Source organism: Neophocaena asiaeorientalis, unplaced genomic scaffold (genome assembly GCF_003031525.2).
Source record: "Neophocaena asiaeorientalis asiaeorientalis breed wild unplaced genomic scaffold, Neophocaena_asiaeorientalis_V1.1 scaffold162, whole genome shotgun sequence".
NCBI lineage: Eukaryota > Metazoa > Chordata > Mammalia > Artiodactyla > Phocoenidae > Neophocaena > Neophocaena asiaeorientalis.
This window is the reverse complement of record NW_020172637.1, coordinates 3,867,464-3,894,958: the sequence shown is the minus strand read 5'-3', so window position 1 is coordinate 3,894,958 and position 27,495 is coordinate 3,867,464. Positions and strand designations below refer to the sequence as shown.

General features: G+C 42.6%; 1 protein-coding gene across 1 annotated transcript in view; it reads left to right on the top strand.

Moving 5' to 3' along the window:
- Positions 1-27,495, top strand: part of ARFGEF3 (ARFGEF family member 3) — a 176,542-nt gene that overhangs the window by 15,691 nt on the left and 133,356 nt on the right. The window contains exon 3 of the mRNA XM_024739413.1: positions 26,130-26,211. Within this exon, the coding sequence (XP_024595181.1) occupies positions 26,130-26,211 (82 nt within the window). The remainder of the gene's footprint in view (positions 1-26,129; positions 26,212-27,495) is intronic.

The window sequence follows — 27,495 nt, the reverse complement described above, 5'->3', positions numbered from 1 at the left end:
ATCCACGTTAGAAATCAAGGTGCCCCGAAGATCTAGTTTCTCTTTTTCCTTTCCCTATTGCTGTGGAAACAAAGAGTATTCCTGTCACCTTTTAATATAGTATAAGGGACAGTACTATATACTGTTTCCTAACTTACAAACAGCTGCTTCTGTGTATCTGCCAGCCTGTAAAGCCAATTCTAATGGTTTTTGTGTTCTAACCCCTTTGATGAGGAAGACTTACAATTAACTCTCAATTATAAAGCTTCTCCTTGTTAATAGCCCTGGACCTAAAAGCACTTTAAATGATGCAGTCAGTTAGAGACGTGCATAACCTACCCAAGCTGGGATGTAGAGGTTATTGGGCTTGAGTGATATTTTGGGATGTGAGCAACATATTAATGTTCAAAACCAGCCATGACCACTCATCCTTCCTTTGTAACAAGTAGTTGATGTCCTTTATTTTTTGGCACTTAGCTCTAAAGGGAAGTGTTAGAAGGAAACATACTCAATTTTGAAAAAGTCTAACAGTCCAATCATGAGTTTTCTTTCTTGGGTTTTCATTCCTTTTGAGTGGAATGAAGGTAGGATTTTTGCTGTGTGGGTTAGTCTGTGTGTGCTTTTTATAATTAAACGGTGTCTTACGGCAATTTAGGTCCAGATCTCCTGCTTTAATTTCAAAGTATGACTCTGAGAAATTGTTTACATTGACGGGTTATAAAAATGGATTCCAAGAGATGGGTAGGGACCTGAGCTTATCGATTCAGTGATGTAAATGGCTCAGTGAGGTATTTGAATCTCTCTTTTTCACCCGCTAGAACCTTTCTACTGCGGATGGTACAAAGACTAGAATCGTATTTAGTTTCTTTGGACATCTTTGTTTATTAACTATTTCATATTTATATTTTACTGCATAGTTATGTGTAGTTGAACTGTTTATATACTCGGTAGGATTATGTAATTATATAATGCCCTGATACATATTTTTCAAGCTAAGTCCAATTAATTTGACACAGGAGCTCTCCCTTTATCTGTTTTATAGCTCAGTACTGTTAATACGATGCTTCTTGGCGTGCTTAATTGCCTGATTCACATGTTCCCAACTAAGTTTGGGCCGTTCTACTAAGTCAACATTTTTCAACCTTTATTATGTGCCAGGGACTCTTAGGTGTTATACATGCTGGTCTCCATCCTGCCTGCTCTCCTGTGAGGTCGGGGGAAGCCCTGAGATGGGAAGACTCCTTGAACCAGTCTGGGACAGTCAGGACTTGGGGTCAAAGTTCACCTTCTTAACCCATTACAGAGTATTACCTCTCCCATTATTGACTTAACACAGAAGTTTCTGTTTTCTGATTTGTAATTTATGTGAAAAGCTGAGATATATAAAACTAAACTTCACGCAACAAATTATTTGACGAAGCACCATGATTGTAAAGAACTCTTGGGAAATCGGCTATAGTTAGCCGCTGCTCATTTATGAGTACAACTTACCAATGTTGGAATATCAATGAGACCACTTTGTATTGAAAACAACTTTAAGTGCAATCTCCGAGGAGCTAGAGCCTTTAAAAGAGGGAGTGTCCTATATGCAGATGAGGGGCGAGCCACGAATTATTAGAGCTTTCGAGATTAATGTGTAGATGTGACTTTGCCAGGAAATGACCTAAATTGATTTCTCCTGTCTGAAAGGCAAAAGGAGACTTCAGATGAAAGAGATGTTAGTCTGGGATTGATGTGAATACACACTGGGAAGCCTGGGTAATTATGTGATTCAAAAACGAACCCTTACCTCTCCAGGTTTCTGCTTACGTGATGGAGGGAAGAATCTAAGTAGCAACTGAGGTGCTTTCTTTAGGGATGGTTAAGATGAGGAAACCTGCAGAATTACCAAGAGAAGACTTATGGCAGAACTCATTTTTAGGCCTAAACTAAAGGAATATATCTAGAACAGGTTGTATTTTTGAATGGGGGCAGACCTAGGCTCATTTTTAATTTAGTGACATCCAGAGAGCTGTTGCATTTCAAAGATTTTTTTTTTCCTCTCCCCATTGCTGGCTTTGTTTTGTAAACCCCATTTTATTTTTCTGTATTTACCAGCTGGGAGGAAAGTCCTTCAAAAACAAAAGGGGTTTTGTGTGCTTATTTCAGAGAGGTTGGTAGAGAAGCTGGGAAACTGGGTCCAGCTGTGCAGGAGCTGAGTCCTGGGGAGAGGGCAGAGGGAGGGCCCTGAGCAGAGAGGCCGCCCAGCTTGGGCCGCGGAGGGCTGCGCACCCTCCAGGATTTTCACTCCATCTCTGTCTCTGAAATAAAGCTGGATGTGGATGATAAGGCCAGTAACATGATATTTGCTGAAATGGGGGAGGAGAGCATGCATGTGTTTCAGAGATAGTAAAAATGTAGATGTAATTTAAAGTCAGTAGGGTATTTGATTAAGAAAGAAAGCGATTGTTAGTTTAAGGTGTGCACGCCCAAGCATTCAGTACAGTGGACGCCTTTATAAATATTTGTTCACGCTGATTGCCTTGCAGCTCTGGGTCTTGAATGTCCACATCTCTGTTGGCGGCATCTGGAGCCCTGATCGGTAGTAGGAGGACAATCTGAGGGGGATCTGGGCTCTGGGGAAAGAGGCAGTGGCTGGGGTGAGCAGGTGTCCTGGGTTTGGAGTTAGGGCCGAGCAAGCAACGTTCTGTGGGCTGGAAACACAGTGGGAAACAAGACACAAAATCTCTCCTCTAAGAGCCCACCACTTGTTGAGGGGAAGGCAAACATAATCGTAATACATTAGGTCCTTGGTGCAAGTCCTGGTGCTCCCATGAGGGGCCATTGGGACCCTGAGCTAGTCATTTTGCCTGTCAGCTTCTGTGAGTGGATATGGACACGGAAGGATGGGCACTGGTGAAGGTAGGTACCTCTGTTTTCCCCCTGTGATCACTGACCGAACAGTAGATGTAAAGGAGATAGATCTGCAGGGACCACATTGCAGGCCACAGGTGCGGACCAGCTCTCCCTAGCAAGGGCTCACCATGCCTGCCTGCTGCCTCTGTTTTCCCTCCCGCATCTTCATATTTCCTCAGCATCCTAGTGAGAAAGCAGCTTCTAGCCCACAGGGTTTGTCTCAGGACCCTCTGTGTCACTGGCATATATATATATACATTTTTTTCCAGCTTTATTGAGATATAATTGACACATAACGTTGTGTAAATTTAAGGTATAAAACGTGATGACTTAAGTATATATTGTGAAATGACCACCACAATAAGGTTAGTTAACGCATCCATCACCTCACATAGTTTGTGTGTGCGTGGTGAGAACTTTTGAGATTTACTCTCTTAGCAATTTTCAGGTATACAATAACATTATTGTTAACTAGAGTCACCATTCTATACATTAGATGGCCAGAATTTATTCATCTTATAACTGGAAGTTTGTACCCTTTGACCTCTTTCACCCATCCCCCCACCCCGTGTCTGCGGCAACCACCAATCCGTCTACTCCATTCTTATGTGTTTGGTTTTTTTAAATTCCACATATGAGATCATACAGTATCTGTCCTTTTCTGACTTATTTCACTTAACGTAATGCCCTCAAGCCTCATCCATGTTATTGTAAGTGGCAGGATTTCCTTCCTTTTAGAGCTGAGTAATTTTCCATTGTGTGTCTGTGTTTGTGTGTGTGTGTGTATATATATATATATATATATACACACACACAAATCACTGTGATATTGTGATTTATAATAAATATATACAGTTGGCCCTTGAACAACACACGTTTGAACTGTGAGGGTCCGTCCTCTTATACACAGATTTTTTTCACTTAATGCATACTACAGTACCACATGATCCGAGGTTGGTTGAATCCACAGGTGCAGAACCAAGGATGAGGAGGGCCGCCTGTAAAGTTATACTTGGATTTTCTACCGCAGGTGGTTCGCCACTCCTAACCCCCAAGGTGTTCAAGGGTCAGCGGTATTTGGTCTTCATCCCATTTCTGGCACCAGAACTCCTAAAACTCTTGGAAATGCTTAAGTGACTAGAGCGAAAGAGGTGTTTTCTGTTACGTTAAGGAGGTTAATGAGGTGACTTTGGAAAGCACCTAAGGGTGGGGGCTGGTTGGGTGGAGCCAGCCACATGATTGGAGGGCTGGCGCTTTCAGCCCCACTCCTGGACCTCTGCGGAGGGGAGAGGGGCTGGGGATTGAGTTCAGTAGCCTAGAGCCAATGATTTAATCAATCGTGCCTACGTCATGAAGCCTCCAGAATTCAGACAGCTTCTTTGTGGAGATTTGCAGAGTGGAGCGTTTTGGAGAGAGCAGGGAAGCTCCTTCCCACACACCTTGCCCTCTGCATCTCTTCCATCTGGCTGTTCCTGAGCTATGTCCTTATATAATAAACCGATAATCTAGTAAGTAAAATGTTCCTCTGAGTTCTCCGAGCCGCTCTAGCAAATTCATCCAACCTAAGGAGGGTGTGTTGAGAACGTCCACTCTGTGACAGGTCGGTCTGAAACACAGGTAACAACCTAAACTTGTGATTGGCATCTGAAGCAGGGGTGGGGGTGGTTGAGTCTTGTGGGACTTAACTGGAATTTGATGCTGTCTCCAGGTAGACAGCGTTTTGAGTTGAACTGTAGGACAACCCACTGATGTTGGAGAGTTGCTTGGTGGTGGGGGGGACTCCCCCGTTGGAACTGGGTGCAGAAAATCACACATTTTCTTTTATCTGTTCTGCTGAAAACTCGGCCTCTGCGCTGGTGCTGAATCAAAATCTGAGAGTTTTGGGTGAAGTAGAAAAGAATAGCTTTATTGCTTTGCCAGGCAAAGGGGGAGACAGTGGGCTCGTGCCCCTCAAAAACTGTATGTCCCAACTTGGAGTTGGTGAGTTTTATAGCAAAGGTTCCAGGGCGGGGTTGCTGATAATATTAGGGTGTGTGCAGGGTCTGCACTCCTTTAATCTGGCCTCAGGTGGTCTCTCCTAGTGAGCTTCTCAGGTTCCTTTAATGGTCTCAAGTGGTCTCTTGATAAACTTCTCTGGTCCCTTTAATCTGGCCTCAGGTGGTCTTCTCTGGAATGAAGAATGCTAACACCTTCCATTTGTTGAGGGTTTTAGTTCTGTAGAGAATTCAACGATACTGTTACGTGTATCCCTTGAGGCAACCAGAACCCTGCCCCAAGGCTGTACTATTGTTTCCTGGCTGCTTCTACCTTGTCTCTGCATCCCCCCCCCTTCCCTGATTAGCAACTGTTGGAATCTCCCCTTTGAAACTGTTGGAAGGTCATGGAGGCTGGAGTCTTTTGCCTACAAACAAGAAATGGGGGACAGAAAGGCTTCCACGCCCAGGAGCCCCAAGGGGTCCTGCTCAGTTTCAATTCATTTGTACAGGTCCTGCTCAGTTTCAATTCATTCGTTACATTAATGCAGCAGTTCTCAGACATTTTGGTCTCAAAAAGACCTTTGACACTTTTAAAAACTACTGAGGACCTCAGAGAACTTTTTAAGAATTTTTTGGATTATATTTACCATATTAGACATTAAAATAGAAATTTTAAAATATTTAATTCATTAAAAATAAGACCATTACATATTAATATAAAGACTTTAAAAATTTTATTCATTTTGTGTTTGGCTGCATTGGGTTTTTAATTCTGTGCGCTGGCTTTCTGTAGTTGCAGTGAGCGGGGGCTACTCTTTGTTGCAGTGCGCGGGCTTCTCATTGCAGTGGCTTCTCTAGTTGCGGAGCACGGGCTCTAGGCGCCCGGGCTTCGGTAGTTGCCGCACGTGGTCTCAGTAGTTGTGGCTCCCGGGCTCTAGAGCACAGGCTCAGTAGTTGTGGCTCACGGGCCTAGTTGCTCCGCGGCATGCGGGATCTTCCCGGACCAGGGCTCGAACCCGTGTCCCCTGCATTGGCAGGGGGGTTCTTAACCCCTGCACCACCCGGGGAGCCCTGTAAAGACTTTTTTTTTTAATGAAAGGTAACTGCTTTCAAAACAAATTTTACATTTTGCCAATACCTTTACTATCTGGCTTAATAGAAAACAGCTGTATCCTCAGCTCTGCATCTCCAGTCTGTTACAATCTGTTTCTTTGGTTGAAGTAGATAAAGCAAATCCAGCTTCAACAGGTAAATGGTTTAAGACAGGAGGGTAATTTTCATCACCTTTTCAAATAATTGTGAATATTCTTTTTTGATAAACTCTACTGTATACTTCTAAGAGATTGAGAATGGAAAGTTTTGAACTTATGGACCTTCTGACAAGATCTCAGGTGTCTAGGCTATACTTTGAGAACCATTTCTCCCCATTTCAGAAGCCAGAATCTCAAATCATCCATTCTTTGGAGTCACCAACTCTTCCTCATACCTGAGAACAGGAGCTGCTCTCAGGCCTACCTTCTCAGGACCTTGCCTTGGCCCCCAAAGCTTTAGGGCTGCCCAGCAAGCATGCGGTTATGCTTTGGAGGGAGGTGGCTGGCTGTTCTCCTGCCTCCCAGGCCTGTGGAACTGTCCCCGGATTCTTTTTAGAACCACTAGCCGTGGAAATTGCCCTATCATAGTCCTGCAAACAATACCCTCCTTATTGAGGTCTTATGGAGATTACATAAGATATCAAATAAGACAGCAGAATACGCAACAAATCACAAGAGAAGCTTCCCTCTGATAAAATAGGCTCACAGTGTTCTGGCAGTCTGTAGCAGGATTAAGGGTTTTTTGTTTTGTTTTGTTTTTTCTGGTTCTGAGTTTCAAAGTGTGATGTTAAGAGTGGAAAACAAAGTTCTGGGAACAAAGGAGCAGATAAGAATCTGGATTTTAAGTGTTGTTTCTGATTTCCAAGAATACAAAGAGGCCTAATTGGCCCTTGGGAATTACAAACAAATCAGCCCAAGTTGGCAAGATCTGGAAAACCGCACTGTGGCCCTTGTAAATGTTCTTTAAAATAAATTCTGGCATCTGAAATAGGGAACTGGAACCATCATTTTTCTGTGGAACAGAAACCTTTGGTTGCCTAACTGCCCCCTACCCCCAACAGGCCTGATTGGGTATCAGGAACTGCCTCTATTATCAGCCATGTGCTTCAGAGGAGGCTGCCCCTTTGCAGGCTGGACTGTCTGGTGTGGCCATGGGCTTGCCCTGCATCCCGCGTATCAGATTGGAGCGTGAGAGGGATGCTGTCTCAGTCCTGTCGAGGTGAAGTTCTTTCTTCCTCTGAAACTTGTCACGTTTGAATGATGCTTGTAGCGACTACAGCTGCTTTGTCTCTGTGAGGGGAGCCAGCCAGGGGATAAAGCTGACAAATCGAGGGTGGATTAGTAGAACGATGGAAAGAACCTGGGTTCTTGGCTGTGCCTTGAGAGCATGGACTTACCTCAGCCTGGAGCCAGCCTGCCTCCTTGTTTAAGCCTCTTAGGGAGTTGGATTTCCTAGCACTTGCAGCTGAAAGCACCCTCCCCAGTACACTCTCCCTAAAGGAATCCTGTGACCCTCAGGGACACAGGGGTAGGAGGATAGCCCAGGTGAATGTGGCAGCTGTAACCTGAAGATCTATTGATGGGATCTTTTTCCTCTTTTCTGGCTGTCGTTTGGCCATTTTGTTGTCCTTTTTATTTCTTCTGCAGGTCAAGTTGAAATTCTAAATTGAGTCTTTGGTAACTGGTGGAATAGGAGAGCTGAAACATCTGTGGCATTTACAAGGCCTGGGGCCTTGGAGATGGAGCCAGGCTTCTCTCCCACACCCTGGGCACACAGGTGGATATCATAGCCTTGTCCCACTGCCGCAAATAACTGATTTACTCGTGTGCTCCGCGAGTTAGACCCCAAACTCCGTCATCTTTATACACAGGGACCCTGGTCTATATAATGTGCCTGTCCCCCACAATACTGAAGGCTACCAATTATGGAGCATTGATCTATGCCAGGAATTGTACTAATGACTTTATGCATTGTCTTTATTAAATTTTACAAGTACAATAGGTTCTAATATAACCTATATTTTAATGATAAAACAGATTGGAGTGATAAAACCCTTTGCTTGAAGTCACACAGCTAATATATGATAGAGGTTCAAATACAGGTCTGACTTGAAAATTGTTCTTTTAACTAATATATTCTATGTCTTTGATGCATGTTTGCTGAAAACCTGTCATTTAGACGTGTTAGAATAGGAATGAACGTTGTCCCTATCTATTCCTTCATTTCCCCTTTCCTCTTTGGAAAAATGTATCGAGAGAGAAGGCATATATGCAATTATTTGAATACTGGCTCTTCTCTAGGAATAGGCTTTATCACAATGTATAGGTTATAAATGCCTTCAGTGGTAAGTAGTGGAAAGTCTAACAGCAGTTTAAACAAGATAGGGCTTATTTCCCTCATATAATATGCAGTGTGGAGTTAGGCCTTCAGCACTGGTATGTCCAGGATTCTGTCGGCCTTCCATTGTAGTTGGCTCTTCATACCACAAAAAGGCTGTTGCAGCTCCAGTCATCACATCCTAATCCAAGGCAGAAGGCAAAAAAACTGAAGGTAGAAGGGCAGTGCCAGCTAAACAGGTCTAGTCCTTTATATCAGGAAAGCAAAAGGTTGTTCATAGCCACAGGGGAGGCTGAAAAGTAGGAAACAGGATTCTCCAGAAAGGCTTAGACCAATCTTGATCTACCAGTTGAGGCTGACCATGCTGTCAGTCAAAACAAAGTTGGAATCTAGTTGCTAAGGAGAAGGCTGCCAACCACACATTTCAGAGAAGTAGAGGCTTTTAGAATTTGAAGAGGTGATAGAGAGATCCCCATCTTGCAGATAAGACAGCTGAGACTTAAAAAGAAGGCAGGTGTCTGAGCCAGGACGAAAGAGGGTTTCCTTAGAGTTTACTCTCCCCAGTACACCTCTCCCAGTACACCTCCCTGATACTTCTATAAAGTGTTTGCCTTTCAAAGCCCTTTCATATCTCCTACTCAGTTTATCCTTCTCATCCTTTTGAAGGGGGCTGGGAAGGGCAGACCCTTCCCAGTGTCTTGTGAGTAGAAGCGACGTCCCAGAGAGAGCTCAGCAACATGCCCAGGATTATACCCTATGTTTGTTGGCCAAAACGAAATCATAAATCTCCAGGTTGGGCCAGACTTAATAGACTTCATTGCCCCTCCACGATACTGTGATTTTCCCTATGGCCTTCACACTTACACCAGGGCAGGGGCGCTCCCTGCTCAGACACCCTGAGCTTTCAGTTGGGCAGGTCCGGCTGCCTTGGCATGCCAGCAGAAATGTCTCCGGGGATGACTGGGCGGAGCTCAGCCTGCCTGGGGACATTGGGTCCTTCTTTGTCCCCAGGGAGAGAGGACAGCCACCCACTGTAGCTGTGAGAGTGGTGGTGCGTAAGGGCCCATAACTTGAGTCTGAATATTTATTTCCCAGGTTGATTTGACCCTTTCAGCTGCAGGGTTCCTGGTCATTCTGATCCCGTTCAGCATGTTCCTGCTGTGATATAGACAGTGGGTCAGGTCACCCTAGTAACAGGGCATCTTGTGCAGCTGGAAGAGTGTTTACGTGGTCGAGTCAGTTACTCTCCGTTTTCTGAATGGGGGTCCTTTCATTACCTTGGAAAAGGAGAGATTCTTTTCTTTAGCTAGAAGAGTCTATGTAGTGGGATTTTACAGATAAAAATAGTAATTATAGCAGAATCATAGTTATAGTGTTTAAAATATGTGAATACTTGATAAAATTCACTGACACATTTCCCTTTCTGCCATATGAACATCTTTATCAGCCTTGAGGACCTTACCTTGTTTCCACTGATTGCGGGATATGTAGTTTTGCAAACTCACTAAGTCTCTATTTGGATTTAGGGCATTTACAGCCAAGACTGTTGTGAATGGCTGTGTTGCATTTGTTCTTTGTGACCTCTGAGGGATAAGTGTGCCAAGGATAATAACACCAGGAAGACTTATGTGAACGCCCATGAGAGGGAGGGTCTGGACGGCCCTCCTGTTTAGTCACAGCTCAGTCCTTTGCAGTCGCGTTGTCAGGCCCTGGACTGGGATTGGTGTCAGGCTGCTCTTACTGTCTTGGTTTCCCGTCTTCTGGTCTTTAAAAATTTCACTAAGAGGACAGTCTGCTACTGTTTCTTCCCTTCAGTGCATAAAAAAATACTGGGCATTTGTTTTTCTTCCAGTGCATATTGCGTTTAGGAAGGTCATGCAGTTATAGAATAGATACGATATTACCTTGAGAGGAATAAAGTAGCCCATGGCCGATGTATGGTAAATAAAACTGCCTACAGGGTGAGCATGTTTAAGGCAGTTTAAAACAGGCCGAAAGGTAACTTGCCAAAGTTTGAAAACTGCAGCTTTCAATTTGGCACTCTAATGCAAATAACAAACCCAGCCTTTAAAAATTTAATCCCAGTCGTGTCTTCGCACCAGGTGAGGCCAGACCTACCTGTTGAGTGGCAGATTAATGTAGGTCTTACTCAGCTGACTGTACAGGCTGGGAGAGGGAAAGTATAGAGTCGATAATGTGTTTAAAGCAGGCAGCTAATAAGGAACCAAATTAACCTTTTTTGGCTTTCACCCAAGACTTATTTTTTTAAAAGTGCTTGCAATGCTGAATGTATTGGGATATTCCGTTGTTGAAATACCACAAACATATTATTGCTGGGAGAAGTTGCTGCTTATGGGAAAATAAAATTTAACATCGCTGTTCTCTGTCTGATGCCTGTTGTCAAAATGAATTGCTTAAAGGGAGTCATCTCTGTACGTGGATGGCTGAAAGTGATTTTCAATGCCTGTGGAGAAAAGAGCTGCAGCGCTTTAAACAGGGGACAGAGACTGTAACTTCAAAATATAAAAGGTTTCATTCTGCCCCCACCAGCTTTATTGAGGTGTAATTGACAAATAAGATTGTATATATTTAAGGTGCACAGTGTATTGATTTGATATATGTATACATTGTGAAATGATTACCGTAATCAAGTTAATCAACACATCCAACACCTCACATGGTTAGTTTGTGTGTGTATGGTGAGAACACTTCAGATCTACTCTCTTAGCAAGATTCAAGTATACAAGATTCAAGTATACAGTACAGTATTACTGATTATAGTCACTAAGCTGTTCATTAGATCCCCAGAACTAATCCATCTCATAACTGAAAGTTTGTACCCTGTGACCAGCGTCTCCCTATTCCCCCGCCCTCCAGCCTTTGGCAACCACCATTCTACTCCCTCTTTCTCTGAGCTTGACTTTTTTTAGATTTCACATATAAGTGTGTGTGCTCATGCAGTATTTGTCTTTCTGCCTCTGGCTTATTTCATTTAGCACAGTGCCTTGTAGATTCACCAATGTTGTTGCAAATGACAGGATTTCCTTCCTCTTTGTGGCTGAATAATATTCCATTGTGTGTGGTTCTGTCTGTAGCTACATAGGTATCACCTTTTCTTTATCCATTCATCTGTTGATGAACACTTAAGTTGTTTCCATAACTTGGCTATTGTGAATAAAGCAGCAATGAACATGGGAATGTGGATATTTCTTTTAGATACTGATTTCATTTGGATATATACCCAGACAAGGGATTGCTGGACCATATGGTAATTCCATATTTAATTTTTTGAGGAATCTCCCTACTGTTTTCCATAGTGGCTGCACCAATTTATATTCCCACTAACAGTGCACAGGGTTCCCTTTTCTCCACATCCTTGCTAAAGCTCATCTTTATTCAGACAGAAACAATTCTTGATGGTACTTGTCCTGAGAGAAGTGGGGATTATTGCACTGGCTTTCTTGTGCTGCTGGGTTGTTTTAGGGGAGAACATAAGACAACTGGATGATTAATATTTTTTATTACTTTGGTTAATTTCCAGGAAGGTCTGTGTTTGTTTCCACCTTGTAGATGCCTTTCCCTTCCCCTTTTAGTTCCTGTTCCCTAATGATGGAGAGGCAACATGTTGCTATGGAAAGAGTGTAGGCTTTTGTGTCACACAGTCCTTACATTTGAATCTGGACTCATCCATTTACCAGCTCTGTCCATGGCTACTTGGCTCTGGGAGCCTCCATGTCTTGAACTGTAAGATGGACTTGATAATGTCCACTGCCCCATTTCTCATGAGGATTAAACGAGGTAACATAATGAGAAAGTTCCTAGTTCACAGCCTTTTCCATTGGATGGGCTCATCACTTCTCTTCCTTTCCATACCTTCTTCTGTACAACAGAGACCAAAGTGTTCCTAGTTTTTCCTCAGTTTTAACAGTAGGGTTCAGCTTATAACGGCACCTAATGCTTTACAGTAGTTATGTGACATGGGACAATTACTTACTGTCTCTGAGCTCATTGATGGCATGGAAATAATTACCTATTACATAGTGCTGTAAGTACTAAATTAAACGAGATCATGTATATATGCCAAGTCATAATACCTGGCACGGAGTGGACACTCAATGACCGATTGGTATTAATACTGTATGGACATATCTTGAAGGCAGCCTTCTTTCTGCCATCCTCTTGAGCACCACAGCTTCCTTCGACTTTTCCTTTGCTGGCATCGTTTTTTCTCTCCACTCACTGGAGGGATTTTTCTAAGCTCTGTCCTTGTGTTTTACATCTTTTACTTTTCCTTGGAAGTTTCATCCACTTCGAGGTTTCAGCTACCACTTTTAGATGGCTACTGTCTGCATTTTCTCTGAGCTCCAGATGGATACATCCAGTTTTCTGTTAGTACTTGGATGCCCAAAGGAATCTTGAACTCAAAAAATACAAAACTATAGTTATTATCCTTCCCACTTCCTTCCTCAAAACCGTTCTTCCAGTAGGTCCTCTCTACTCTACTTCTGTGCTATCTCTAGGTTCTGTTTACTCCTTTCCATTTTTTAATACAGGCCCAAGTACATTGTACTTTCAGGACTACACCCCTATAGCAGAGGGCAGTTCCTTCTTCCAGGTCTTTCCGCTGCCAGTAAATAATATCAACGACAAAACTATAATAACAAGACAGTGTGACCAGTAAGAAAAAGTACCATGACGACAATCATTTGTTGGGCATACAAGATGTTAGACACTATCATACCACCCTAAGCCCTGGGTGAGGTGGGACCCTGCCCTGGGCTCATGTTGTAGAGGCCCTGTTCTCCATCTCCTCAGGGCTAAGGGAACATTCCCACCCAGAGCCCACCCTGCACCCTCAGCTCATGCTCTGAGTACTTGAGACTTAAGAGTTCCCTACTTAGACTATGCTGAGCCTCCTTCTAGAAATAGCATGTGGGCCCTTTCCCCACCTCTGTCTTTGGGAATGTGCATCTCTAAGCTTGAGGCCTGGCCACAGGGCAGCTGTTTGCATGGGTTGTGGTCTGAGATTTGCCTGCAGTCTGTGATGTCCATACCTGTGCCCACGAGACCTCTCCTGGGGCAGGACAGAGCCAGGGGTTGGAAGAGAAGGGGGTTGGCCCAGGCGTCTTCAGGAGTGCTGAGAAGGTTGGGCTGGGAATCAGCAGTGTTTCTAATGTAGCGTGCTGTCAATCATCGCAATACTTCTCAAGGTAGATAATGTTACTTCTGTATTTTGAGATGAATAAAACGAGACTTGAAGAGGTTGAAAACTTAGTGCACAGGTTGTAATAGGCAGAGCCTAAATTTGACCCAGATTAGTTTGACACCAAAATTTTTTTCCATGATATTTGTACTTTTTATCCATTTCCCACATTGTGGCCAGAGTTCCATTTTGTATAGAAAAGTCTGAGATCACCTTATTCCCTTGATTAAAAATCTTTTATTAGCTCTTCATTTTCAATTGGCTAAAGGCCAGTCTCTCTGGCCTCACATGCGAGACCCTTCAAAACCTGGTTCAAATCTACTTTGTCAAACTCATTTCTCACCAGTCTTCCGACCATGACTTATTGGGTCATAATTGTACTTGGGCTGTTCCATGAATCCACTCTGCGTTTGCACTCACAGTCTCAGCTGGGTATGTCCTTTCCCTCTTCCTCACCTGGCTGACCAAGTCCCATACTGTCCCCTCCTTTTTCAGGGCCAAATGAGTATCACCTTGTGCATGAAGACATTTGACTTTTTCTAGATAGGCTCTCTCCTGCCCCTATTATATACTTCTGTAGTTGTGTATACCTTAATACAAGTGCTTATTACTTTGTACCTGTGTTACCTCCCTTAGACAGTGGGTTCCTTGTGGACAGGAACTCTGTCTCATTCATTATTATGCCTAATACTTCATACAGAGCCTGGATGTCTAGTAGGCTACATAAATATTAAAATAAAAAATCTTTTTATTACTGAACAACTTACATACTTCTCAAAGATAGATTATTAGCCATTGAGGAATACAAATTTGAGTTCTGACATTTGTGTTGATTTGCTAATAGACTGGTTTTACAGGCGTTTTGACATCGTAACTGGAAATTTCTATTTCACAGAAAAATGTAACTTTACATTAAATCCTACCGTTTTGCTGTCATGACATTTAAGTGGTGAGAAGTCATTATAATAAATGTATACACACCATTTGTGAGCTTTAATAGGCCAGTGAGTTCTGAATAGAATGTAAAGAAATCACAGTTTTGTCTCAAAGGGATTAGTTTTTGGTTTTTTTTTTTTTAATATGGTCACTGATTCTTTGACACACCTGTAACTGAGAGACGGGGTCTATATCCCCTCTCTTTGAATCTGGTTGGGCTTGTGACTATATGACAGAAGTGATTTTTTTTTTTCTTTTTTTTAGATGTTGGGAGTAGGTGTTTAGTAATTTATTTATTTATTTTTGCTGTGTTAGGTCTTCGTTTCTGTGCGAGGGCTTTCTCTAGTTGTGGCAAGCTGGGGCCACGCTTCATCGCGGTGTGCGGGTCTCTCACTGTCGCGGCCTCTCTTGTTGCGGAGCGCAGGCTCCAGACGCGCAGGCTCAGTAGTTGTGGCTCACGGGCCTAGTTGCTCCGTGGCATGTGGGATCCTCCCAGACCAGGGCTCGAACCCGTGTCCCCTGCATTAGCAGGCAGATTCTCAACCACTGCGCCACCAGGGAAGCCCTAGTTTTTGTTTCTTAAGTTACCTGTTTTTGGTTATATAGGTGTTTCTGAATGATGTTTATTGCATAGGGTTACTGTTTTTCAACAGGTAACTACCATTTGCATAAAGTTATCAGCACATAAAAAAGATGATGTTGTGGTACGGCTCATTTTCTCTTCTTCCCTAAGATTTGAGTATTCGAGTTAGAAATCTTATTTGTTCTAGTGCTTTCTCTCTACTTGCCCCTCCGCGACAGAGATTCTGGGCAGAATCTTGCCTCTAGATTGTCTGTCAGAGCATTTTCATCATGAAAAAAATCGTTAAGTAACAAAATGCCTGTGGTTCCATGTTAGAGGGCAGGGCAGTTCCCATAGGCATGTTTCATTCTGTTAGCATGTTCACACTGTAAACCTGGAAGCTTGATTGGAAGAAAACGTGCCATAGAAAGAAGCAAAATTAATTTAAGCATACTGATTTTAGATACATGTGACTTTGGTAATTCTATCAATACTTGAGGGTCATAAGCAAGCCTGTTTTCAGCCACAAAGGTTTTGGGGAGAAGAAAGAATTCAGTAAGTGTTTGAAAGATGCTAAGGAAATGTCTGGGAAAAGAGAAACTATTCCAGGAATATTGCCCAGCTTTTGATAAAGTGGGAAGGGTAGTGACTTGATGAAGAGATGAAGTTGGCACAGAGGAAATTCAGGAAGGATTAGATTGAAGCCGCTACTGGAAACACGGCCTTTGAGGATCCTAGACCAAAGCTTTGAAGGAAAGGGAGTGTGTGTTTATGCGCATACAGGAGAGGGCTAGCCTCCCTTCTTCTCTATTTCTAAAGGTAATATATTTTATTATTGAAAGATTTTAAAATGTTGAAACATGTAAATAATAAAACCAAAACCATCCATGTTCCCCAAAGACTGAGATATATTCCAGAGGGGTTTTGAGGAATTTCTTTCCAGCCTCAGTCCCTTTCTCCTCCACTCACTTGTGTGTGTATATAACTTTTTAATTCAAGTGTAGGACCATGGTATGGTATATTTTCTACACTGTGTTCTCATTTTAAATTTCTTCGACATAACATCTTCAAAGCATTTTCCTGTGTTAATAAAAACTTTTCAAGATACTTTAAATTATTGTATGTTATTCCATTTCAGAAATGTACCAGAATTTATTTAACCTTATTTACATTATAAATAAAACTACAGATAAATCTCTGCACGTGATACTTTGCTATATCTCTGATGATTTCTTTAGAAAAGGTTCATACAATAGAAAATCTTAGGTCAAAGCATACTAATATTTTTAAGCTCTTGAGATACATTGACAAATTGTTTTTGATGACAGAATTAAAGAGTAAAATCTTTCCGTGGTGCCACAGGAAGTGGTTATGTGAGGAACTGATAAGTGTGTTGATGGAGGTGAGGAGGGGTTTATAAGTGGAAAAATGTAAAAGTTCATGCGTGAATGATTGATGTGGGAGATAAAGTGAGGAAGTATAAGGATGGATTGATGATGGACAGAAAGGAGTTTCTTTGTGAAGGGTGCTTCACGGTCTTGCTGTGTGTGAAATGCTTAACCAGGTCTTGGAACAGGTGTGAGAGTGACAAATGGTAACCACTCACGTCACATGATGTTAAGGAGCTTGAGTTCAGGGGTCCAGCGCTGCGCCAGCTCTTGTCCAGGAGTGACCGGTCCTCTCTCCCTTTCACTTCCCTCATCAGTAAATGTCGATAACATTCGTCCTTCCTTGTTGGGTTGGTGTGCAGCTTAGATGAAATTGTGTGCCTAGGCCCTTAGCCTGGTGTGTGGCACACTAAGGCTTTAACAATTGGCACTTCTGTGACATCCGCTGTCCCTCTCCCTTGTATCAGTTAGTAATCCTCTGGTTGAAAGTGACAGAACACTCCATCCAAAGAGAAAAGCCAGTCTTTTGTGTCCAACACAGAGTGTTGTATCCAATGGAATGGGAATGCCACTTGATTTGGTCTTTTTTTTTTTTTTACCGGACTTGTTTATTTTTATAAGCTCAACCAATCTTTAAATGGCCTTTATGTTAACACCTCTTAGGCATTTTCCACTTATTTATTTGTTCGTTTGTTTACTCATTCATCCATTCAGAAGGTTAATGTACACATTTACACTTGTCCCTATCTTGAAAAGGAATGATATCTGTTTTCCTCTGTTTTATTTTTTTTGCGGTACGCGGGCCTCTCACTGTTCTGGCCTCTCCCGTTGCGGAGCACAGACTCCGGACGCGCAGGCTCAGCGGCCATGGCTCACGGGCCCAGCCGCTCCGCGGCACGTGGGATCTTCCCGGACCGGGGCACGAAGCCATGTCCCCTGCATCGGCAGGCCGACTGTCAACCACTGCGCCACCAGGGAAGCCCTTCCTCTGTTCTTTACTCAGTGCCATGTGCAGTGCCCCAGACATAATAGATGCTCAGTAGTTGTTAAAAAAAAATCAGGAACAACTTCCTTATGATTAATATGGACTTTATTTTCTCTTTTTTTGTCCTCTGGGGGGGAAAAAAAAAAACCTTTAGTGTTTTTCCCCCGATTACATAGAATTTATGTCTTTTGGTAGAAGTAGTAGTATTGATAATTCTAGATTGCAGGTGAAAATACCAAGCCACCTTTAATTTTTTTCAAAGATAAATAAGTTATGGGGATATAATATACAGCATGGTGACTATAACAATACTACATTATATATTTGAAAGTTGCTAAGACAATAGAACTTCAAAGTTCTCATCACAAGAAAAAAAATTGTAGCTATGTGAGGTGATCCTTGTTAACTAAACGTATTGGGGTCGTTATTTTGCAATATATACATATATCAAATCATTTTGTTGTACACTTTAAACTTCTACAATGTTATATGTAACTTACATGTGTCAATAAGTCATTGGAAAAAAGTTTTTTCAAAATGAATAAAAATTTACTCTTATAAATTATCTTCTTGACCTGTTATGTTTTATATTTTTTAAATATTGCAAGAATATTAAAATGAAAAAGATAAACCCATTTCCCTATTACAATAGTATACCAAAATGTTTTCGTATTTATGTTGCTTTCTATTCTTTTACGGCTTATTTTTTAATTAGACATGTCAAATAGCAAAGATAAAAATCTAGATAGTATTTATAAATTTTCAGGTGATTGATAACCTACTAAATTGTCTGCAGTTGTCCTCTCAGTACAAAAGCCTATTAGCATAGTGAGGCCCATCAGGTAAATGGAGGTTTACTTTATAAACAAGAAGTGTACATATAATTGCTAAAAAGGACACTTGTACTGTTGATGTAAGTGCCAGGAAGAAAATGAGTTCCATATTTAATATTTTCTCTGTGTATGTGCAGATTCACTCACCTTTTTGAGCTGAACAGGAGAAGAAAATACTGTGATGTTAACTTGTGAGGAGCCAGTGACTTTGTGGCTTTTTGAATATTTTCTTCAGATTATATCAGTATATTCTAGAGTTATTATATAAAAATTAATACAAATAGAAAGTATAAATAGAAAATGAAAGATCCCCCATGCCACTCTGGACATACCCATGGTCAGCATTCAGCCCAGCTCTCTTCTTAGGTAGTGCCCTAATTGATTTTCATTGTTGTGTGTCTCTCTGTATGGTTTGGATTTTGTAATGTACATGTATGCCTTTTATAATGAAATATAATAAAAGTATATTTTGAGGGAAAATATGAGCATAACCATATTATATTATTTAGGATTCTTTTCTCAAAAATTTTTATTGAAATATAGTTGATTTACAATGTCGTGTTAGTTTCAGGTACACAGCAAAGTGATTCAGTTATACATATATATGTATATCCTTTTTCAGATTCTTTTTCCTTACAGGTTATTACAAGATATTGAGTATAGTTCGCTGTGCTGTACAGTAGGACCTTGTTGGTTATCTATTTAGGATTCTTTTTAACAGAGTGAATCATGTAAAATTATGAATGTTCAACCCTTTCCGATGTACAGAAAATGGCATTTTCGTATGTTCTACATAATAATAGCAGTAGGCTTGCTAAGGCATCTCGAAATCCTGCAGGAGAAATGGGATTTTATGTTCACAGTTGTATCCCTAGGACCTAGATCAGTTCCTGAAGGATGAACCTAATCTTCGTTGCGAAATATAGAGGTTACTGATGAAGATAATTTCATAAAAATAGGAGTGAAAATAGAAAGAAAATGGAAACATTTTAACTGCACTGCAGAGAAAATCAATTAAGGAAACAATTCAGTTCCAGTTGGCTCAGTGAATTGGCTCTGGCGAAAGCTTAGTCAATGAAAATTCATCAGTGTTGCTGCAAACTGTTTAAAGCATCGGTATTCATAAACACAAATAATATCCCAAGTGTCACAACAAGGGGCTGAAAAACCTTCTGTACTCAAACTAGGAAAGGTCATGATTACTAGGAAAAGTGATGGCTGTCCGTGAACCCAGCAGCTAGATCCAAAGCCGCATTTATCCCACTCATCCAAACTGTATATACCTTTCCATAACTACATTCATAACTGCATTCCAACTGTCAAATGTAACACATTTCTTCATGAACGACCCCTCACAGTAAGATAATTTACATTACTTATTTGATGTCTGTCCCCATTCTTTTAAACGGGTGGACATCTGAATTGCTGTTTGTAAAGCAGGGTGCCATATGCCACAGTTGGTGGGGAGCTGCCGGCTGGCGGAGGCCAGAGAACAGGGGTTTTGAAGACAGATGGTCTAAACTTAAATCACAGCTCTGTCATTTACAAACATGTGGCCTTGGACAGGTAATCTAGTCTCTCTTAGTTTGTTTTGTCAACAGTTAAATCTCTACATAATAAAATAGTAAATATGACGGGGTGAACATGGTACTTGGGACATACAGGCTGCTGATATTCAATCAGAGCCATGGTTATTATGTGAGGGAATCCAGGCAGTTACTGAATAAATGGCTTAGATCATAGAATCCTAGAAGTATACAGTATAAGCAGACCTCAGAAATCTAAGGTATCTTTGTGCTCCGTCCCATGTAGTGCATCAAAGAGGAAGCAACTTAAAATTCAGAAACAGGTTTGGTTTTACATGAAGTTCATTTTTGTGCTCATTATTGAAAGGTAATTTTTGGTAAATCCTATCTGTTCCCCTATTCACCCATTTTAATATCCCTTTGTCCATTGTTATCTTCCAGCCCAATAAAGCTTGTCTGTGAACCATGACAACACAGTTAAGGAGAGAGACTCAGCCTCCTTGACACAACCAGACACTGTCACGGGATAATGTCTTCCTCATGCATGTGCAGAGCTGCTAATTCTTCTTTAAGAAATAATGACATGCCAAGGCATGAAACCTGGGGCCACTGTCCACATTTAATTAGGCAAGAGTGATCTTGCACATGCTTGTGCATAAAAAATAATCGCTTGATGTAACTGAATGTTGGTTTTGGTATGCCCTTTCCCCAATTAGGCATCATCTAGCAAGATCAAAAGATGATTTATTCCAAGATGGTCTGTGCAGAGGGGGCTGAGTGTGTGCCACGTTGCATCTTCATTATAAATTTCATCCTGAGACTCAATTCACAGGCCTGTTATTCTCTGTTATTAAAATCACTTTAAAAAATTAAGGCAGCAGGGTTTTTATGGTACCACAGAGCAAGCAGTGAAATCAATTGTGCCCCACGTGTGTTCGTTTCACGTCAAAGTCGTGATCTGAGGCTCATGACACTCATCTAGGGGCCTGCTGGGGCTGAGGCGCTGAGAGGCCTTGGATCCTGAGGAGGGTTAGTCGTCCCTCTCACCTCCTACACAGCCACACGCACACGCACAGCCACACGCACACACACACGCACACACGGCCACACACACACAGCCACACACACACACACACACAGCCACCTCTCTGCTTTAGGGCTCAGTGTAATATCACTTCAAAGCTTTTCATCCTAGTGGAACCTTGAGCCCAGCCAGGGAACATGGCCCACTTCTCTTACACAGACACGGAGGTTTCTGCCATGTTGGGCAGGTCCTTTCTCCGGAAAGCAGGGGCTCTTAACTTGGGATCTATGTGGAGTTAGGGCTTGAGGGGGCCTGTGAATCCCCTGAAATTACTTGCATGCTCCTCTAGGAAGAAGATCTTTTTGTGTTCATGATCCAAAAAAGCTTAAAAAACAGAACTATTCTAGCTTTGCTCCGATCTTTTGACACCAAAGGGTGTTGGAAGAAACTTGGTCTTGGGAGCGAGACGGATTTCCATTTGAATTGTCTCCGATAGATTTTAGCCATGTAACATTGGGCAGGCTGTGAACCCTCTCTGTTGTTTTTTGTTTGTTTTCTGTTTTTTTTGCGGTACGCGGGCCTCTGACTGCTGTGGCCTCTGCCGCCGCGGAGCACAGGCTCCGGATGCGCAGGCTCAGCGGCCATGGCTCACGGGCCCAGCCGCTCTGTGGCATGTGGGATCCTCTCGGACCGGGGCACGAACCTGCGTCCCCCACATCGGCAGGCGGACTCTCAACTACTGCGCCACCAGGGAAGCCCTGTGAACCCTCTCTGAATCTCCATTTTCTCAAATGTAGAACAAGGGTAAGAATGCCTATTTTAAGGTGACGGTGACTGGTAGACTAGCGAAATAACAAGTAATTTTTATTCTCCTTTTCATCCCATGAATAAAATGAAAGCAAGTATCTGTTCTGTCTTGTTCCTTGTTGGGTCTTTGCAAGCATCCATGACGGTGCCTTGCACACAGCAGGCACTCAAGTGTTGGTTGGATGGCTGGAGTGCCTTGGTTTAGTACCCAGATGAAGTCTGTCAGTCGACGCTTCCTTGAAGCACTGATTTTCTAAGAGAAATCTGTCTTGCTAAGACCCTCCCAGGACACGTGCTCTATGTCCTTTGCAAAATCTTTCTGGATACTATGACAAGGTGAGATAGACCTTGTTATCCTGTACGGAAAATCATGGTCTTTGCTGGGCCTTTGTCTATATCAGGGCTGGGCAACTAGCCTGTAGGCCAAATCTGGCGTGTTGCCTGTTTTTGTAAATAAAGTTTTCTGGGTTTTTTAATGAATTTATTCATTTATTTAGTTTTGGCTGTGTTGGGTCTTTGTTGCTGAGCGCGGGCTTCTCATTGCGGTGGCTTCTCTTGCTGCGGAGCACGGGCTCTGGGCAGTAGTTGTGGCACATGGGCTCAGTAGTTGTGGCTCATGGGCTCTAGAGCACCGGCTCAGTAGTTGTGGCACATGGGCTCAGTAGTTGTGGCTCATGGGCTCTAGAGCGCCGGCTCAGTAGTTGTGGCACATGGGCTTGGTTGCTCCACGGCATGTGGGATCTTCTTGGACCAGGGCTTGAACTCCTGTCCCTTGCTCTGGCAGGTGGATTCTTAACCACTGTGCCACCGGGGAAGTCCTGTAAATAAAGTTTTATTGGAATGTAGCCAGGCTCATTGATTTACATGTTGTCTCTGACTGCTTTTGTGCTATAGCAGCGTGGAGCACAGAGACCGTGTGGTCTTAAAAGCCTAAAATAGTGTTTGTCTGCCTCTTTATGGAAAAAGTTTTCCAACCCCTGATATATATTTTCTGTACTCTTTACTATAACCCTGCAGGATTGGTCTTAAGGTGCTCTTGCTATGGATTGGGAAGCTAAGATTTTTTTTAAAATATTTATTTATTTATTCATTTGGCTGCGTTGGGTCTTTGTTGCTGCGCTTAGGCTTTCTCTAGTTGTGGAGAGCTGGGGCTACTCTTCGTTGCGGTGCAGTGGCTTCTCTTGTTGCGGAGCACGGGCTCTAGGCGCACGGGCTTCAGTAGTTGTGGCACATGGGCTCAGTAGTTGTGGCTTGCGGGCTCTAGAGTGCAGGCTCAGTAGTTGTGGCACATGGGCTTAGTTGCTCCGTGGCATGTGGGATCTTCCCAGCCCAGGGATCAAACCCATGTCCCCTGCATTGGCAGGCAGATTCTTAACCCCACTGCGCCTCCAGGGAAGTCCAGGAAGCTAAGATTCAACAGAGTTAAGTATATTAACCGAGACTGAACAATTTATAATTGTTAGGGTTTGAATCCAGGTCTGTGTGATTCCACAGCCCATAGTCCTTCCACTAAATGGTGATACCTTGCAATTAAACCCAAACCTAGCTGAACCAATTACATCTTCCAGTCCTTCCTGGTGACCACGACTGGCATGGGGAACAGTTCAATGATGTCCCCTGGAATCATGGTGGGACCTGGTAGTCCTGGCATTTGTCAGCAGTCTGTTTCCGGTCTGCAATAGAAATTGTGTGAATGTAGAAGTAGGTAAGAGAGTGGAATGAGGATTTCAAGGACTGGTACTGTCAAGGGCAGAGCCATGTGAGCATGTTGTTGTTTATTTGCAAACATAATGCTGCTCCCTAAGGGTCGGGGGTTCAGCATTCTAGGAACGTCCTTGTTGCTGCTGTGGCATCCACTCTCGTTTGGTGCCTTGGATGAGAAATGTGTCATACGTGTGCGTTTTCAGCACACAGCCACTCAACAGAGACTTTCACTGGCCCAGGCTATGAGACTGTTAAGAGTCTGGGACATCGACACTTGCTCACTACTATCATGCCCTCATTGGCAGATCTGACTCCAAAAACTGGAGATGAAAGTTCTTTCACAGTGAATTAAGCCTGGTGGAAATTTGATTGTTTCAGGGGTTTCCAGATGAAGTTCTATGGCTCTTCTGTTAATTCCTCCATCAGCCCATTATTGCTAATTCTCACTTGACTTTCACCCTTCCAATTAATTTTTCTAAGCTTGTAAACTGGTTGTGATTAAATAAAAGAAACAAAATTGGGAAAATTAGCTATTCCTGCTTTAACTGACTGCATAGCAGTGTTTGCCTTGAAACTGAGAGAAACTGATGATAACCGTAAGAGCGACAAAATTATAGCCACCCAACTGGAAGTAACACAGTTGGGTAATTTATCCACCTGTCAAAGGATGTACTAATGAAAAATGGCTGTAGTGTGAATCAATTTTCATGTAAAAGTGGGGGTATTGTAACTTGGGGATAGAAGAATTAGGAGGGCTGAATGCTCTTTCCGATAGTCTGGTTTTGTTCTTTGTGGCCAGCGTTAGGGGGAGTGTCTGGTACTCTCTCAATCTGTCATGGAGCTGCTGATGGAGGATTCCATGGAAAAGCTGCAGGGTGCACAGGAAGGAATCAGAGCTATAATGAACTGTTTCACTGTGTTCTGCAACAGTGACCCTTATTCCTCCAACGACTACTGTAGTCTTACCCTGTGGCTTTCATACTCTCTAAAGTCAATGAATCTTTCAGTTTATGCTGAAAATATAAAACAGATAAAAGTGGGGCTGCTCTGGTTTAAGTGAGGGTGGAGGAACCTGGTAAAACTAAGTAACATTTCATTTGTTGTGCCAGTGTAACTCTGTGGGGAAATAATGGGTTGATTAAAATTCTTGATCTATTGTTTAATTGTTTAGAGTGAATGCTTCTTACCGAAAAATAGATGTCTCTTTGTAGCCTTTTTGGTTTATTCCTAACATATTTTAGGGCCCAGTTATTTTTTTCTTAAGCTTCAAAATATACAAATAGTTCTCAAGCCATTTTTTTTGTCTTTCACTCGACGCCAGGTACTTCTCATGGATCAAAGCTGTTGATGGTTGGTTTGTATTTCTGTCTTGGAAACATGTTTATATGGAATCTAAAAAAAAAGAAATGGTTCTGAAGAACCTGGGGGCAGGACAGGAATAAAGCCGCAGACATAGAGAATGGACTAGAGGCACGGGGAGGGGGAAGGATAAGCTGGGACGAAGTGAGAGTGGCATGGACTTATATACACTACCAAATGTAAAATAGATAGCTAGTGGGAAGCAGCCGCATAGCACAGGGAGATCAGCTCGGTGCTTTGTGACCACCTAGAGGGCTGGGATAGGGAGGGTGGGAGGGAGACACAAGAGGGAGGAGATATGTGTATATGTATAGCTGGTTCACTTTGTTCTACAGCAGAAACTAACACACCATTGTAAAGCAATTTTACTCCAATAAAGATGTTAAAAAAAAAAAAGAATCCATCACAGGGACTTCCCTGGTGGCACAGTGGTTAAGAATCCGCCTGCCAATGCAGGGGAAATGGGTTCAATCCCTGGTCCAGGAAGATTCCACATGCTGTGGAGCAGCTAAGCCTGTGCTCCACAATTACTGAGCCTGCACTTTAGAGTCCGTGAGTCACAACTACAGAGCCCGTATGCCACAACTACTAAGCCCACGTGCCACAACTACTGAACCCCGCGTGCTCTAGGGCCTACGTGTGGAAACTACTCAGCCTGTGGGCTGCACCTACTGAAGCCCTCCCACCTAGGGCCTGTGCTCCGTGACAAGAGAAGCCACTTCAATGAGAAGCCCCCTCTCGCCACAACTAGAGAAAGCCTGAGCAGCAACAAAGACCCAGCGCAGCCAAAAATAAAATAAATAAAAATAATCCATCACAAAATTTAGGTCTCCCTGATGGAGACTAAAGGGCAAATTCATAAATTATAAGTGATTATTGAACAATTTGAATTGGGGAAGAAATTGACAAGTGCATCAAATTTCAGTTTATGTCCATGAGGCAGAGTAGTGGTGGTGATGCCCTCATTTGCCAGGTCGGGGAGAGGAGTGAGCACAGCACAGAAATCTAAATAAACACTGTTTTCTAGAGTTACACACCCCAGGTGTACTGAGTACAGGCAATTATATTACTTCTGGAAAGAGCAGGGCGTGTTCATGGACTGGTAAGGGACTTACCATGTGATGATTAGTTCACCAAAACAATTGAGAGTACTTGTGTATGTTTTCTCTGTAGCCATCCTAAGAAAGTGAGCTGCTGATATGCTGTTGTTGTTGTTGTTGTTTTTTTTTGGGGTCGCACAGCGCGGCTTGAGGAATCTTAGTTCCCCGACCAGGGATTGAACCCCCTGCAGTGGAAGTGTGGAGTCCTAACCACTGGACCGCCAGGGAATTCCCATGATATGCTATGATTTCTGCACAGCTTTTTTTGGCTGTGTTTTTAAAAATCCATGTGCAGTTTCATTATTGGTCATAGTTTTGTGTACATGTGTGGCGGCATTTGGGGGTGGGTGTACATAAGGCTTGGATCACTTGACTGCCAGCGTTGCTGAGCTCACATGTTGTCCTTATTTATGTGTTTGCCAGGGAGAAATGCCTGCTGCCTCTCCAGTTGGCTTTGGAATCCAAGAATGTGAAGCTGGCCCAACATGCCTTGGCAGGGATACAGGTATGGCTCTGAGTACAACAGGATGACAGAAATTGACAGACCACTTTGGCATTGAAAGAGCAAATAGTTAACATTCTAAATACTAGCTGTTTAAAAACCCAGACAAAAATTTGATTGAACTGGGTAATAACCAGAGAAGATAACAGGATTTTCTTGTATTTACCAGCATTTCTCTGTGTACAGCATTATCTTGCTAAACATTGGTTGTTCAGACACTGACTCATGGAGACTCAGCTAAGCCCACACAGGAATGAAATGGTTTGTGTGACACCAAACTTTTAACAGAGTAAGGGCTCCCAAGAGAGATGCTTCCAGTTCTATACCAACTCAAATCTTATATGCATTCAAGTTCTCTGGGTCTGTGTCATGAGCAATGATGGTAAACTGGAAAGAGTTTGTTTTGTTTTCTGTTCTACAGTTAGGTTGGCGAATGGATTAATGTGTTTTGTTTCCAGAACAAGATTGGGAAGAAGAAAGAAATTTTGTGTAGTCAGAAAAGTCAGATTGCACAAATGCATTTCCTGCTCTGAGCATTTGTTCATTTTGTTTACGTCGTACATAATAGGTCTAATTCCAAAGGTGCAAAGTTGTTGGCTGTATAGATACATTGACTTCTTAAGTGGTTTGGTATGTGAATGACAAGTACTGTGGAGTTCAAGCCTACGGGGTATTCTTTCAGCATGACCAGGGATTGGTGGCATTTGTTGGATGTCTTCTCACATTACTGTTTCATCGTTAGCTCTTTAAGTTCAGAGAGGTCTCTAATACCTTTAGAGAAATAAATATGAAAGAGTAAGAAAATTACAACTCTTTTTTTCCCCTAGAAGATTGGAATTAGAGGATGTATATCTCAATATGCAATAGCATTAGAAATTCTTAAACATTTAAAAAAATTTTAAACGAACAATGAAAACTTTTATCCAAAGTAATTGGGCCAACTTTAAAAATGAATGGGGGACTTCCCTGGTGGCGCAGTGGTTAAGAATCCACCTGCCAATAGGGAACACGAGTTTGAGCCCTGGTCCGGGAAGATCCCACATGCCACAGAGCAACTAAGCCTGTGTGCCACAACGACTGAGTTTAGAGTCTGCAAGGCACAACTACTGAGCCCATGTGCCACAACTACTGAAGGCCACACGCCTAGAGCTCGTGCTGTGCAACAAGAGAAGCCACCGCAGTGAGACGCCCACGCACAGCAATGAAGAGTAGCCCCTGCTCGCTGCAACTAGAGAATGCCCTTGCACAGCGACGAAGACCCAACGCAGCCAAAACTAAATTAATTAA